This window comes from Amblyomma americanum, chromosome 9 (assembly GCF_052857255.1).
Source record: "Amblyomma americanum isolate KBUSLIRL-KWMA chromosome 9, ASM5285725v1, whole genome shotgun sequence".
NCBI lineage: Eukaryota > Metazoa > Arthropoda > Arachnida > Ixodida > Ixodidae > Amblyomma > Amblyomma americanum.
The window spans coordinates 93,059,757-93,074,363 of NC_135505.1; the positions used below are offsets into that span (position 1 = coordinate 93,059,757).

At 53.8% G+C, this 14,607-nt stretch overlaps 1 protein-coding gene across 50 annotated transcripts in view; it reads left to right on the forward strand.

Moving 5' to 3' along the window:
• The window catches only part of LOC144103794 (CUGBP Elav-like family member 2), a 541,184-nt gene that overhangs the window by 329,911 nt on the left and 196,666 nt on the right, over window positions 1–14,607 (forward strand). For 15 of the 50 annotated variants that reach the window (XM_077636458.1, XM_077636448.1, XM_077636461.1 and 12 more), the window contains exon 2: window positions 6,790–7,249. The exons of the other annotated variants lie outside the window; for them this stretch is intronic. In XM_077636458.1, coding sequence (XP_077492584.1) covers window positions 6,790–7,249 — 460 coding nt within the window. The remainder of the gene's footprint in view (window positions 1–6,789; window positions 7,250–14,607) is intronic. 50 annotated transcript variants of the gene reach the window in all.

Consider the following 14,607-nt stretch of genomic DNA (forward strand, 5'->3'; position numbering starts at 1 on the left):
TACAGCAGCTCCCTTTTCGGTGCGGATGGTCTCTTTGTGAATATATATATATATATACAAAGCCACCCCTGGCGCCCCGTTGATGGCGGCCGACTTGTATTTGTGGACCGGATCTCTTTGACCGTTTAGTTACTTGAACACGCGCCAGGGGATGCGGCATATCATCATCATCAACCTTGCTACACCTTCTCTTACCAGACATCCCGTCTTTGGCGTGTGGCACGTCACTTGAAGGAAGAATGCAGAGGAAAAGGTACAGTGTAGGAGATTAGCCCACTCGATAGGCAAGGCCAGCGCTTTCTTCGCCGGAGATCGGTTCCCGCACTGCGGCGCGCGCGCCGGGGTCCGGACGCTGGACGCGTTATCCCTCTTTTCCCCATCCTCCCGGCATGCGGGCGCGTTTACCGGGAAGAAGCCGAGGAAGAGGGAAGAGGTCGCGTCTGGCCGAGCCACGGCTACAAAGCGTGCTCGCGCGAGTCGCGAGGGCATTGCCGAGGCGAGCGCTCCTTCTTGTTCATGTGTTCTCGTTGTTGAGATGCAGCCGCGTTGTCGCTGTCTGCAATGCACGTAGTACGTGCGGGTCGTGCGATCGCCTCTCTCCCTCGTGCACAGAGCGGGTTAACTATCTCTCTCTCTCTCGCTCCCTTCTGTGCGAGCCGCGTACTCGATCTGCGCCGTGTGTTGTCGTCCCCGGGAAAGATGCCCGGCGAGAACGGCGGGGGGGTCATCGATTTTCCGCGGGACTCCCGCTGCACGGCCGGTGTAGAGCGGTCCCCGACCACCGACCCGGGAGCAGCGCTGGGAAGGCAGGCGGCGCACGCACCACTGGTACGCTGCTCCCGGATGCCGAGCGGGGAAGCGTAATTCCCCGGGGGAAAGAGGGGGGGAGGGGGGTCGTGTCTCGGCGTGCAAAAAAAGAAAAAAAAAATCAAAACGGAGGGGAGTGGGTAAGAGCGCCTGCGGAAGACGACGGAAATCAGGGAACGGGCCGGAACTTGTCCTTTATGTCCCCGCGGGGTGTGGTTACAGGGGGACTCCTGCTGGAGCTGCTTGGACGCGATGTTGCAGGCAGCCGCTGGACTCGTGCAGCTATACGCAGTGAGACGAAATTGAGTAATGAAAAGGAAAATGCCGCCTTATAGCACTGGTCAACCCCTGGGCGGGGTTCTCGGCGGTTCACATTTTTCAGGCATCAGTCAGGCACGTCCGGCGAATTTCTGTGTCGCTGTGAATGACTTACTGGGATACGACACAAAAACGAAGCGGCTTTTACCCGAAAAAGAACCCTCTTCCAGCCAATGGCGTCGGCCGATTCTCATGATCCTGCTAGCAGGGTCATGAGGTCGGCCGACGCCATTGGCTGGAAGGGGGTCATTTGATGGGCAAAAAGCATAGTCATGAGAATCGGCCGACGCCATTGGCTGGAAGGGGGTCATTTGACAGGCAAAAGCTGCTTCGTTCTCGAGTTATATCCGACTGTAGGTGCTCGATCCGCTGTGGAAATGTTGGCGAAACAATTTCATCTCTGGCGACGAAAACCAAATAGTGCTTTTTAGGGTGAAATTACGTACTTCTGACAAAATAAAAATAAAAGTGGCGTTAAGTGGTATAGGCACCAATGGTTGAGTTACATTGGTGCATTTTATCTGGTGTTCTTACAAATATCGAGTGTGGAAATGGGGCGTGCTCCGGGTAGGTTAAAAAGCCCAAATTGGCACCTTCGTAATGATTCTTATTTCGTTAGTCGCAAAATAGTGTTTGTTCACAATTTTGTCCATTGGGGTGCAGCTTCTATTGTGCGTGTATCTTCCGAGAAGCTTCAACGCTCGGCAGCGGCGGTGCCGTTGTGAACGCGCGTTGCCTTTGTCCCGCGCGGCTAAAGGCGGCGGTTGTGTACGAGCGGAAACGGAGGCGCTACCAGCGGCCTGTAATGGGCAGTTATAATGGACTGCGCTTTGTAGAGGGGGGAAATGGGGGGTGCGTGCTATAGACAACCCACTCCCCTCCCCTTCCGCAAACGACTCGGCTTTCGTCCGATAGGTGGCGGCTACTCGGTCGACGCGCTGCTCAAATGGAAGTCAGTTTCTTCTCCAGCCGTTGGTTTAGTGGTCGGTCGAGCCGGAAGGCGCGGCCTATAAGCGGGCTATAAGAATGAAATGTGTAGTTGCCTGGCTGAACTGTCTGTGGTCCTCCAGGATGGTCGGCGTCTGTGGCGAACTGCTTTCCTTCCACGTCGTATTTACCTTCAACTGCAGAAAAAAACAAAACTTATTTTCACGCGACTCCACGACGTCCTTATTTTCCGTACTGGCTCATCGTTCGCTCATTTTTTATTTATATATAGTGTATGTCCTTGCTTATCTCTATAAATTTTTTTTTCAGCCCCTCTGTTCGTGTCTCTACCCGGGTACGCATATCGGGACTGCGTCCACTCTATACTCGTTGCCGCGAGCGTTGCGCTCATTCTGTTTGTTGTAGTTTACTACTTCCTTTCCTTTTTGTTGTTTTTCTCTTTTTTGTTTGCTTCCATCTGTTCTATCGTCCCCCTGTCGTTCGCGGCGTATGTGTACGCATTCGCTGGTCGTGCGCTTTGTCGCGACGAGCGCCAGTTTTGCTTTCACCGCTGATTTCGCCCGTAGCGCTGCACTACTCCGCGTGTACCTGCGCTGTGCTCTACATCGAGGCGCTGTTTTCCTCTACTGTTTCCCGGGCGCTCCGGACGCCCCGTTTTACGGCCTTTCGTTCCGCCTGTGGAGCACGGAGCCCGAGCTCCGCGCCACTCGTTGACTGTCGCACCAGCGGCGAGGCCCGCTTGCTTGTTTGCTTGGCGCAAGGTCGTTTCACGGCCTACGGGGTCGCTGAATGGCGTTTATGAGCCTCTCTCTCTTTCTCTCGCTTTTTTGTTTATTTCGCTCAGGGACGTACCGAGAGGGGAGAGATGGGTCCCGTGGTCGTTGCCCCCTCTACATGTATATAAGGGACTCGTTCATTACGGCGTTTCACTTGGAACCGAGTCCGCGGCGTTTCCATCCTGTTCGGGCTCGCTGTGAGGGTGGAAATTGGCTTTCGGCCGCTTGCGGTGTACTCGTTGGTTCGCTTCGTTCTTCCTTTCTTTTTTGTTGGGCGAGTAGGTAAAGAAGAGCGCAAAAAAAGGACTCCAGTGACGAACCTGCAGTCCGTTAGCTAATGGGTCCTTGCGTAATCTCCTCCACCATCGCGCCCCTCACAGGCAGTTCGTGTCGGCTCTCTGTCCATCTGGTGATAAAGGGCGATTCCTGGGAGATAAGAATTCGTCGGCTGGCATTTGAATTCCTGTCGCTATTCGTTCCAGCCATTTCAACACGGAGACGGCCTCGCGTAGCGTGGGCTAAAACGCCAAAAAAGAAGCAAGGGCGGGTGTGAGGTGGGGGGGGGGGGGGGGGGGCGATGAGGGAGAGTGCACTTTTAGTTTCGTTTTCAGCAGCCCTCGCGTCTTCTTTTGCTCGGTCCTCGTGTTGCTACGCGCTGCCCAAAACGATGTAACACCAGCTGTAGTCGGATACAACTCAAGAAAGAAGCAGCTTTTCCCCATCAAAGGACCCCCTTCCAACCAATGGCATGGGCCGATCCTCATGACCCTGCTAGTGTGACAGTACAGGGAGTGGCTTATGAAAGGGGATAGTTCTCTACCTCCATGCTCAGGGGCGGTCCCCCCCCTATATTGTTACGCTAGCAGGGTCATAAGAATCGGCCGACGCCATTGGCTGGAAGGGGGTCCTTTTATGGAGAAAAGCCGCTTCGTTCTTGCGTTGTATCAGACTACAGCCTGACAGCTTGGCCTATCTATACTTTCGGTTTCCTTTGCGTTGCACGTCATTATTTATTAAATTTTTTTGCTTTACTCGGAGAGCGGGGCGAGTTCTCGTGCTTTTCAGTCCACGGTTTGATCCATCGCTGTTTTCAAGTGTAGGCCGAGTCCTTTCTTAGGCGGCTGAGAGGAATTTGATGAGCTCTTGCCTTTCGTTTCAATCTCTCCGCCCTTAAGAAGTGGGTGAGGTAGGAACTGTGCCACTGGCCTAGCGTGAACTGATATCATTTTGCCACATTGAAGTTAGCTCGTCCTCCGGATCGCGTTTGCCCATCACAGGCGAAACTTCTTCGGCCAGGGTGACAAGTCCAGCTTCTTTTTACTGTAATAATTAAGCGTTTACTGTCGTGGCTGTGGGCAGTATATCTAAAAAAAAAATCAGTTTGTCATTATGTTAACTCACTTGGTGTGCGTGAATGTTCCGAGAAACATTCCGTAGAAAAAAAAAACATTGTTCGCGGAGCGTTTGTCATAACGTGTGTCATGGTATATGAAAAGAGTAGCCTTGACGATACTGTCGAAAATATGCGGAGAGCACAACGCCACCTTTTAATGTCCGCAAGGTAACAGAGGCGTGCAGTGTGCATAGGAGTGCTTGAACACGGAATTCTGACCCATATTCGAATAAGTCTCGTACTAAGAGGTATGGCAGCCACCGTGACCATTTCCCTGCGTTCCTCTTTTTTTTTTCTCTCTCTGGCGCAGTACTCCACTTTCGTCGTTGTCTTTCTTTCCGCGCCCATAAATGGGAACTGGTGACGTCGGCACGGCGCGCGTACGCGCTCTCTCCGCAGGCGGAAACGGCCCGGAAGTAACTTCCGGTACCTGTTTTCGCACCCTCCAATGGCCTATCTTGTGCGTTGTTTTTATGCCAGGTGCTGTTCAGGTTCCTGTGTTGTTTTTTCTTGTTATTTACCCCCTGCTTTAGTTACCTGCACCGATAAAACCACCGCGATGTTTGAAGCGCTTCTTTCTAGCTCCCCTTAGGGGATAGTGTGGCTCAATAGCGAATAGTTTTGCATGAAATCAAGTTTTGGTTTAATAGAGCAGGTGTCGCGAGTGACCGTTATTGTCACAGCAGGTGAAGTAGTTCCATAGAAGACGCATTCGATGAAACGAGTTTGAGAGGAATGTTGCTCGTGTTCTGCGTACGACTCAATGCACGCGTTTCATCCGGTGTTTTGAAGCTTCGGTTTCTTTCTACTGTAAGCCGACCTCGTTAGCACTGGTTAACCTCTACTGTCACTCATAGCTGACGCCCATCGTTATTTCCGGCATTGGTTGTTAGTTTTACCTCCTAGGTGCTTCATGTGCCGTTGATTTTCGAGCGTACATCGGATGACACGAGTCTGCCGGAAGGTTAGCTGCAGGTTCGTTTGACTGGCTAAATATCGCAGAGGAATCGGCTATGTCTTTTTTTAATGTGTGTAAGACGGAGACATACTCCAAGCACCGACCGTTTTTTCGTACTTTTGTTTCACCCTTTCATCGGATATCTCTTTATCCCGTAGGTTTCGTCACCCAGTCTCGCGGGTCACGAAGTGGGTGCAATAGACATTTCCATTAAGTGCGACACCCTTGATATGTTGCGTGTCCAAGTGAAGTCGTTGTTCTCATCTCTATTTCGTCCCTTTTTGGCCTCTTTGTCACAAATTCTGTCACCTGGACTGAGAGAGAAAGGAGTATGACTCCCAAAATGTTCCCTGATGCTCCTGCGAAAAGTGTCTCTAGTACTCCGAACAGCTTGTAGTCCTCGTTAGTACCGGCGCCAACGCCCTCGCTGTTGCTGGAACATCTCTTCTTTAAGACGTCTCGAACCAATGTCACTCTTACGAAGGGAAGCGTACGAAATAACTGTTGCGAACTCCCTGGTTCAGTTTGCGCTGAAAATTTTCGTGCTTCATGATATGCCATCCGCCTCATGATATCCCGTCCGCATCATGAGGTGCCGTCCGCGTCATCATGTGCCGTCCGCGTCGTGATATGCCGTCTGCGTCGTGATATGCCATTCCTATTCTGTTAATCTGATATGAGGTGTGGCCCTCTAATTCGCAGTACTACTGGTTACAGATACGTATACAGGTTTATTCACGGGGTATACGTATCCGCCGCACGCTCCCCTGATGCTTCGCTGTTGCTGGACCACGAAAGAAAACCACCGCGCCTGATTATCTTGTACTGACTTTAGCCTGATTAGACTTGGGCAGTGTCCACGACTGAGTCTGCACCAGCCACTGCGCGATCGTCTCACGAAGCGATGCCCCAGACGCGTTGGGTTCGGGGCCTGAATGCGTCGCACAGAGCACTCGCCCTCTCCCCTGGGATCGTTCCTCATAGAGGCTTGTTTTTTTTTTTTTTGTCTAACCTTGTTATAACCTTGGACAGCGCCCTACCGTGGTCATCCTGGTTTCAGAGGCATAGATGAGACATCCTCAGCGTTCATCTTTGGTACCTACGTAGTAGCCGCAAGAAAAATGAAAATGCGGTTCTTACGAGCGCATCTGACGGCGCCTCCTTATGCAGTTTGCGCCGAAAGAGAGCGATGGTCAAACATTCGAAGATACAGCTCGAAGGCTTTCAAAAATGCAGACCAAATATTGACTCCATCTTCGAGTTTATTCAATATTTTTAATTCTTGAAAACAACTACCCAACACTGGTTGGACCGTAGCTGCCTCTTCGCGTTTATTCAATATATGCAGTAATAGTAGAGCATCGTCAAATAGCGCTTGCGCCCAAGGCCATAGGAAAGTGAGAGGCCCTATCCTGACCATAAGGGCGTACTAGCGAAATTGAACACGGGTAGCTTAGCTTGATGACCCCACTGGTCCCCAATTACGCCGCGTGGTGCTCTGTGCTCGCTTAGGGTCGGGGGGTTAATTCCAACAACAAAACTCTCGGACGTGCTCCATGTCGCGTCCCGGGTTGTGTGCGCGTGCGCAGCAACGGCCTCTCTCGAGGCCGGCCGCGCTGCCGCCTGCAGTCGAGCCTGCGCCGGGGCGACCGGAGCCACCAGCAACACCAGTCCCCTGGCGACCAGCAGCAGCGGCTGCTGCGCCAACTGCTCGAGACCCAGCGGCGCCAGGTGCTGCTGCACAGCTTGGCCTGGCTCAGCCGCGCCGCGCTGGCTCCCATGACGCGCGCCGGAACGGGAGGCAACAACGGCGCTGCTGACGGCGGCGCCACGGCGACGGGGGGCGTGGCCAACGGTGGCGTGGCAGGTGCGACGGCGAGCAGCCGCCGGCGCCTGGGCAAGCGCCTTCGCGCCAAGGCAGCCCAGCTGGCCAGGGAGACGCTGGGCAGGCAGCTGCTGCAGGGACTGGTGGCACGCAGCCTGCTCAAGGGGGCCAGAGCGCGCACCGCGGCCCTGACCGGCGCGCCCCTGCCCTGGCTCGCGCTGCTGGTAATGAGTGACTCCTCACTGCCGACCCGTGAACCTATGGTCAATGTGTGTTTAGTATTGGTACTTCGCCTAACGAGTTTCATGGGCGAAGCTGTAAATTGAGTTGGCACTAAAGCTGGTGTCTAGCACTGGAATCGGAATTATTTTCGATCGCTGTAGCAGGAATGCTATTCTATACTGTAATTATGCATGCTTGGGTTTCTCCATTCAGTTTGCTCAGTGGTCGCGCCATTTTGCCATTCGAATACAGTGTTCGCAGGCCCGGTCGGGTGCAAAAACTCTAGCCTGCTCGCACCTGTACGTGTGTATACGGTGGTGAATCCATGCAGGTTTGTCCAGAGCCATGCAATTTGCTCACAGCTCGAAACTTGAGGCGTATCTCTGTTCCATAAGCACTGATTAGTTTTTGAGCTGAATAGGTGTGCCTTAATGAGTCGTTGAGAAACTGAAGTGATTATGAGTGGGGAAGATGATCTTTGCTAAGCGAATGTGTCGGACACTTCTGCGAGGTCTTGTTCAAGTTTAGTCTTTGCTGTCGCTAGGGGGATGATATGGTCGGGTCGCAGGCAGTATGCGCGTGTTCACTGAGAGTCCTCTCCAATGAAGTGACAAAAAATTGAAGCTTTAAAAAAATGGCAGCATCGGATGTGAGGAGACCTAATTGCAGACCATAACGCCCGTTTCTGGCAGCCCTCACGGCGCTCTCAAGTCTTCCGGTTTCCAGCGAGGAACTCGGGACGTCTGCAAAGAACGCTCTCGCCTTGTTGCCGCGGACGCGGTCGGGTGAGTTCCTCCGGCGACTCGATATAAACAGCTCGCGCATCCGTCACAAAACTCTTGGCACTTATGATGCCCGCCTGCCTCCGGGGCATTGTAGTTAGTAGTTGTGTCACGGGGGCGGTTTGGCTCTATTCTTATCCATCCTGGCAGCCTGTGCGTGGGGGGCTAGCCTTCATTCTGTGAGAACGGGAAATAAAGAGTGCCAAACGGCGCGAAGGTGTTCTCCGCCCCGTCTTCTCCCGAGTGGGCAGGTCGCGTACGCGCATGGGCCGGTCCTCGACTGGCTGCAATGGCGGCCCGTGATTGTCCTCGCGGCCACTTAGTGACGAAGACGAATGGCGAGGCGCGGCCTGGACTGCGCTCGCGGAGGCTATTATCGCCGCCGTAGGAGAGGGGCGGGTTCGGGGGAAACAACGGCTCTGTGATCCGGTTCATTAAGGAGCGTCGCTGCCTCGTCTCCCCTTGTGTCCTGACAAATGGACACGCAGGAGTCCGTCGGTCGGTTGTTGACGGGGCTGGGGAACGTTGTACTCTCTGATTGGCTCCGCTATAGGTGCTGTCGGGGCGAGTGAATTGTTTTGCGGCTTGGGGCGTGCTTTACGTGTCCCTTCGATCGATCGCGGTTAGCGCTAGTTTGGCGACGCATTGACGAGCTTACAACACAAGCACGCGATCAAGGACCCCTGGCGGGAAAGGTGCCATCATGTAGTGTTAGTACAGGATTTTCCTGTGAGCCAGCGTCCCCATCGAAGCGGGCGCTCCCTCTCGGAGGATGGCTTGGTTTGCTATCGCAGCGCCGAGGATTTGTACTCATAGATGAATCTTCCGTCTGTTGTAAACTCTGGGCGACATTCAGGTTGCTGTTTATTTTTACGCGCTGAAACTGACGTCATTTGAATCTGGGCCAAACGGTTGTGAAGGAGTCTCTGCGCTTGTTTAATTCACAATTACTTTAGTTCGCAAGACGAGTGCATCGTATTGTGCAAAGCACTGTCGGCGCTTGCAATTTGGCTCTCTCTCTCTCTCTCTCTCTCTCTCTCTCTCTCTCTCTCTCTCTCTCTCTCTCTCTCTCTCTCTCTCTCTCTCTCTCTCTCTATGTACTGTCTCCTCGTTTACGGCCGGCAAGGAATGGTTCCGCATGTGACGCCAACTTACCAAAACTTGGCCGGAAGAATGGAATGCAGACGCCCTTGCGCCCCGTGGGCGCGACAGGCTTTGTGTATCTTGGCAACCACTACCAACTTCTTGCAAACGCTTCGTAGGCTACGCTGCCTGCACCGGGGCAGAGAGCCTAAGTTTACTATTAGTGGCCAGCAATTACGGCGCTGCAAACGCGGCTAAACTCGCATTGCGGGCTTGAAGAAAAATCGTCTCTGCGGTGCTTCCCACTTTGAGGCATTACCTGGCCGTGCTAGCAATTAATTCTCCTGCATGTTCGGAGTTTTGTGGCGCCTAACGTGTCACTCCTTCCGGCGGACTTCGTGAAAAACTGCGCCTCCATCGCTACCGCAGCCGCATTCTTCGTGCGCGCAAACCTTGTGCGACACTGTGTAAAGAGTCCGAATAGCAGCTCGCAAAGTCACTCCCCCTCCCAGCACTGCTGAGTGTGGTCTCGTGTCCCAACTTTCGGAAAGCGCCGCTCGTTGCCGCGCCGACAGTCCGCGTGTTGTTTCGCGAATTCGCCGATGCCTTAGCGAAGAAAGAAACCGAGGATGCCTCGCTTCCCATCAATCCACCCTCGCGTCCCCTATTTCCCTGTGTCCCTGTTTCCCGCGTCTGTACCTGTTTGCCGCGCATTGTTTTGTACAGCAGCGTGTACTACTCGAGTGTACGGTAGGCGGAGTAGTGAAGCGTCGCTGACGCTGTGCGCTGTCGCCAACTTTTCGGAGTGGGATGGCTGTAAGAGAAGGGGGGGGGAGTATGGCAGGAGAGCCGGCAACCTTATACACTACCTGGCCGCGGCCCGGTCGTTTGTCAAGTGTCCTGTCCCGACGCCGTGCGGGGTAAGGAGGGAGGGAGGGTGGAGGAGCTCTCGGTGAAGCGCCGGCGCGTGCAGGAACCCTTTGTTTCCGCCTGTCCTGTCCTTTGTGTGCGCTCGCCGAGGCCGAAACACCGCTGCTCGCCGTCGGCGAGGCTTTGGGTTCGCCCGAGCGTGCTTGTTTCGCCTTTCGTTGTTGTACCATTGCATTTTTCCCCCTATCTAAGCTCTGCCCGCTGTGCTCGGGGAGGCTTACATTTTGCGGAAGGCAGGTCGTGCTGCGGCCGTGTGAAGCGAAGTGTACAGGGCGTGCCATGTTCTCTGGGACTTGTAGCCCGGCTTAGTTTCGGGCCGCGAGTTTGGCGACGGTGCGCTCGTGGGAGTCCCCGAGTAGAGAGGACGGGTTGTTTCCCTTATATCCCCGTTTTCTTCCCTTCGTTGTCACTGAACCGTGAAATGCTCCGGTGTGTGGCGCTGGCTGCATTGCTGGGTGGTTGGAAAACAGCTCCAGTGTGGTTGCGGACCGACCTGCTTGGCTTTTGCCGACTTGGGAAGGACCGGACACAGAATGACCGCGTAAGAGGCGTCGTTCAAGTGGCAAACATAAGAGCGAAGCGAAAGGAGTCAGTTCTACGTCAGTTTGGTCGCGTGATGGAGAGAGGTGAGAAAATGTGGCGGGAAAAGAGTGTTAAAAGGTGGGCAGGAAAGGGAAGAGAACATGTGACTGACCAAAGTGGATGTGGAGAGAGCTGTGTGGGTTAGATCTCAAGGGGAAGTTCAGGGAAAGTCCAAGACCCGAAATTTGCTCCAAACCCTTTCCGGCTCCATTTGTTGGATCTTGCTTCTCGGCCCAATGTCCTTAATTCGCTTTTTTGTGCGTCCTTCCTTTATGAAAGTGGTCTCTAGGCTTTTTATGGACTCTATTGCCTTCCGATCGATTATTCCTTTTGTCAATTCATAGTGTGTAGAGAAAAGTCTACTAACAGTGTATTGCCGTAAATTACGAATTGTCTCCAGACTTTCTATAAGGTTTGTATTGGAATGTGTCTATAGAAAGGCTTCACACTTTACAGGCAAAGTGTATGGACAGTCTATAGACTGTGTAAATAATTTTTTTTAAGGAGTGCTGTCGCACCTGCAGGTCCCTAGCATTTTCGTGGCCCCTCCGGCCGCCAGGACATATTGTGCAGCTAGCCTGTGCATTCGGCTAGACGCGCACACAGCAGGTCGTTCACCTTTCCACTCTCTGGTGCCGATGTGTTGCCATTTGCGCCAGCGGTTCCGTCTTGGTGCGCCAACTGGCCGCAGTCTTTCCGCCGGCACATTTCGGTTCGCCCTCTTCTCCGACACGATGACCGCGCGGACATCCGCTCCCGCGCGTGCGCGCTTGCCGCGGGGAGCCCAGAAAAACTCCCAGCATCCTCCCCTCGGAAGCAAAGCGAGGAAATGCTGGAAGGATATGGCGAGAGGATGGGGACCGGAGCATTACGCTTGTCCCGGAAACGGCGCTTCTTCCCCTCATCCCTGGGGTCCGATTCCTTTCTCTCCCCTCTTCGCTGCCTGTGGGCGCCGGGCGCGTTTGCATGGGCGCGCATTAAATTTCACGCCGAGCACTCGTAGGGAGAGGGAAAGGGGGCTGGGTTCAGTGTGCTGCGCTACCGTTTCCGCTTTGCCTCTAGTAGGGCTCCTTTCGTTACTTTTCTTTTTTTCTTCATCCTTTGCCATCGTCCCCCTGTCGTCGTCCTCCTTCTCTTAAAGTGCCTTAAAACCACTTCCCTGTTTTCCTTCACCCGGACCGCCCTTCCCCTCACCCCGGCTCATTGAGGTCCCCGCGAGACGCTTTTAATCGAGTTTGCATGTCGCGCGTGTGTGGTGGCGACTTTCGCACGTGCGCGTAGTCTATCCCATCTCTCTCTCTCTCTCTCTATAACCACCGTTTCCCTCGGACCCTATTTCGTCTTCCCCAATTCCCCCACTGCGTGTGCCCTCGTGACTGCCTTTCCCATTTTCCGAGTACTGCGAAGGATGGCGGGAAAGGGGAGTCTTCTGCGAACTACGGTGCGCCTGCACGTTTGACAAGCTTCTGCAGGGCCAGCGAAGCTCATTGTCTCTGCGCATGTTTGGTTTGGCCGTGAACAAAGAGCGCCGTATCGTCTTGAGATTCGTTGCAGTGGAGGAGGAGGCAATCGTTTTGTATGTGAGTCCAAATTAAATATCTCCTGTTATTTCACGTCGACGGCCAGGTGGCGTTCCCAGCCATCTGATCGAAACGAAAGGCTCCTGCGCCAAGCGTTGGGGGTGTAAGATGTACGGAACTACTTCCAAAGCAGGTGGCAGATGACTGCGTAAATTGGAGATCCCATGGAAGAGGTATTTTCCATGAAGTTGCCAAGTACGTGGCTCGACGCTTATCGAGGACTACTGCACAGTGCAAATGACCAATCGGAGCGGGGACATGCCCCAGGATTTGAACTTCTCACCGAGGCGAAGTCCTTGCGCGCAGCTATGGAGAACTCTAGCTTCGTGAGGTTTTTCAGCCGGCAATCAACAGCGCCGCCTCCTCCCCCGCTGGCCGCTGTCAAATGGCCTCGCGTCCCTCTCCCCGCGAGTGGTGGTTGCGCAGTGGTGGCGACGGAACACTGGTGGTGCGCCGAGAAGGATCCCTTGGCGGCCGCCGGCGCCACCGTGGTGACGTTGAAAAAGAGGGGCTCCGCATTCAGCCGGACGCGACCGGTCCATTTCCGTCGGGACACGCGAGCTGGCCTCTTTTCTTCGGCAAGATCTATAGGGTCGATCTGGGCGCGTCGCCCAGTTCTCGCACCACACTTTTGCGCCGCCCCCTTTCTCGTTTGATTTATTTCTTACCGCTGTGTTTCCTCTCCATTTTTCCCCATTTTCCCTTTTTTTATTTGGGCCGGTTATTTTTCCCCATTCATGGCGCGGGCAGGCGCCGCAGTCGGTGGATCGAAAGCAGGCGTTGAAGAACTCGGGTCCTGGCCGCGGCTTCGACCGGGTTCGGCTGTTGGCTGGCTGCGCTTGGCTTCCTCCGAAGCTGTCCCCGGGAGGCGCAAATTGCCCGCCGATGGAACCGCCGGAATGGACTTTCGTGGTTAAGTGCGGCGCGCGGGAGAGAAGTGCACCTTGGTGTTTCTCGTTTTTCGCGTTGATTTTGTAATTTGTATCGTATTTCAAGCGCACATGCATACGTGCACGAGTAGCGGAGGCCTCTTTGGGTAATTGGTTGTAGGTTGGCGTGTTATTCGCTATATCGCATGTCCTGTAGAATGAGTTGCTGGACGTTTTTTTTTCTTCTCAAGATGCAACGATGTCGCACTTTAAAACTGTTTGATAGCGCTTGGAGTACTATGTCATTTTTTTTTGCGAGCTCAGATTACAAACGAAATTACTCATCCATCGTAAGCTGTTTATCAGCTACCTGTAAAATCCACTCCTCATTCACGTTTCCTCAACTTGGCGCTTTGGGCAAGCTCCACGTGAGCAAATTATCGCTTTCGGTGCACCATGTTTTTGTGTGTTCTTCGGTGCTCCTTCTACACTCTAAAGGGAGTGTGTTGAGAGGGCAGCTTACACCCTCTTTACTCCTTTCTGTTTGGAGTGTAAAACCACGCGGCGTTTCATGTATGCGCACGGCTGTTCTCTCTCGTTTTGGCAGCCTTAGTGTTTGCTTTCTGAAATGAGTGTTTTTTTATTTTTGCTAAGCTGATTCTCCGTAATCAGAGCCCTTTCCCGCGTAGCGCGTGTCCATAGAGTGGCGGCGAGCTGGGACGAAATCTTTGCAGAGACGTTAACTTTACGCGTACAGAATTTTGATCGGTCGATTATAGGCCGCGGTGTCGGCAACAAGAACGGCTGCTAGTTTTGATTCACTGGCTTCTAACTAGACACATTTCATCCGCATCGGTAAAGGATATGGCATGGCTATTGCGTTGTGATATACTCCTGCGAGCTGTGGCTTGTACGGCTGGGAGGAGAATTGGAAACGAAGTTATTTTTCCAGGATTGAATTGGTTATAGGGGGATATCTCTAGGTTGCATGTGCCAAAGGGAGGCACCAGCAGGAAGCGGAAACTGGCGGCTGCTGCCAGACCGCGCGCGCGCGGCCTTATCCCTGAGTTTCGGGTTTCGTGGGGGAAAAAAGACGGAAGCCGGAGGCGTCCGCCTTTGGCTCGCCGCCACTCGGGACTTTGTCTTCCCCACGATTGCCTCGCGACAGCGCTACCAATCACGTCAGGATCTGTGCAGAGCCGAACCCGCGGTCCTGCTTCCTCCCCAAGCCGCGCCGAAGAGGAAAGGGGCCGCGAGAAGCGACCGGGGGAGGGGGGGATTGCGGAAAAGAGGGGGACGACAGGGGCTGAGGAATCAATCGTGTCCTCCGCTTTCTCTTCCCTCGTTTCCTGTTTTTTTTTCTTTTCTCGGCGCTCGTCTGGGCGGTTGAGTGTAGCGCGCGGCTACCTTTTCTTTTTCTCATTCGCATTATCCAGCGCTGCCGCTCAAGCGAAGGAAATGATGGCTTCATTTAAGGAAGGGAAAACGGAAGAGCCGGGAACAAAGCAAAATCCTGGGGAATAGCGTTCGGAGT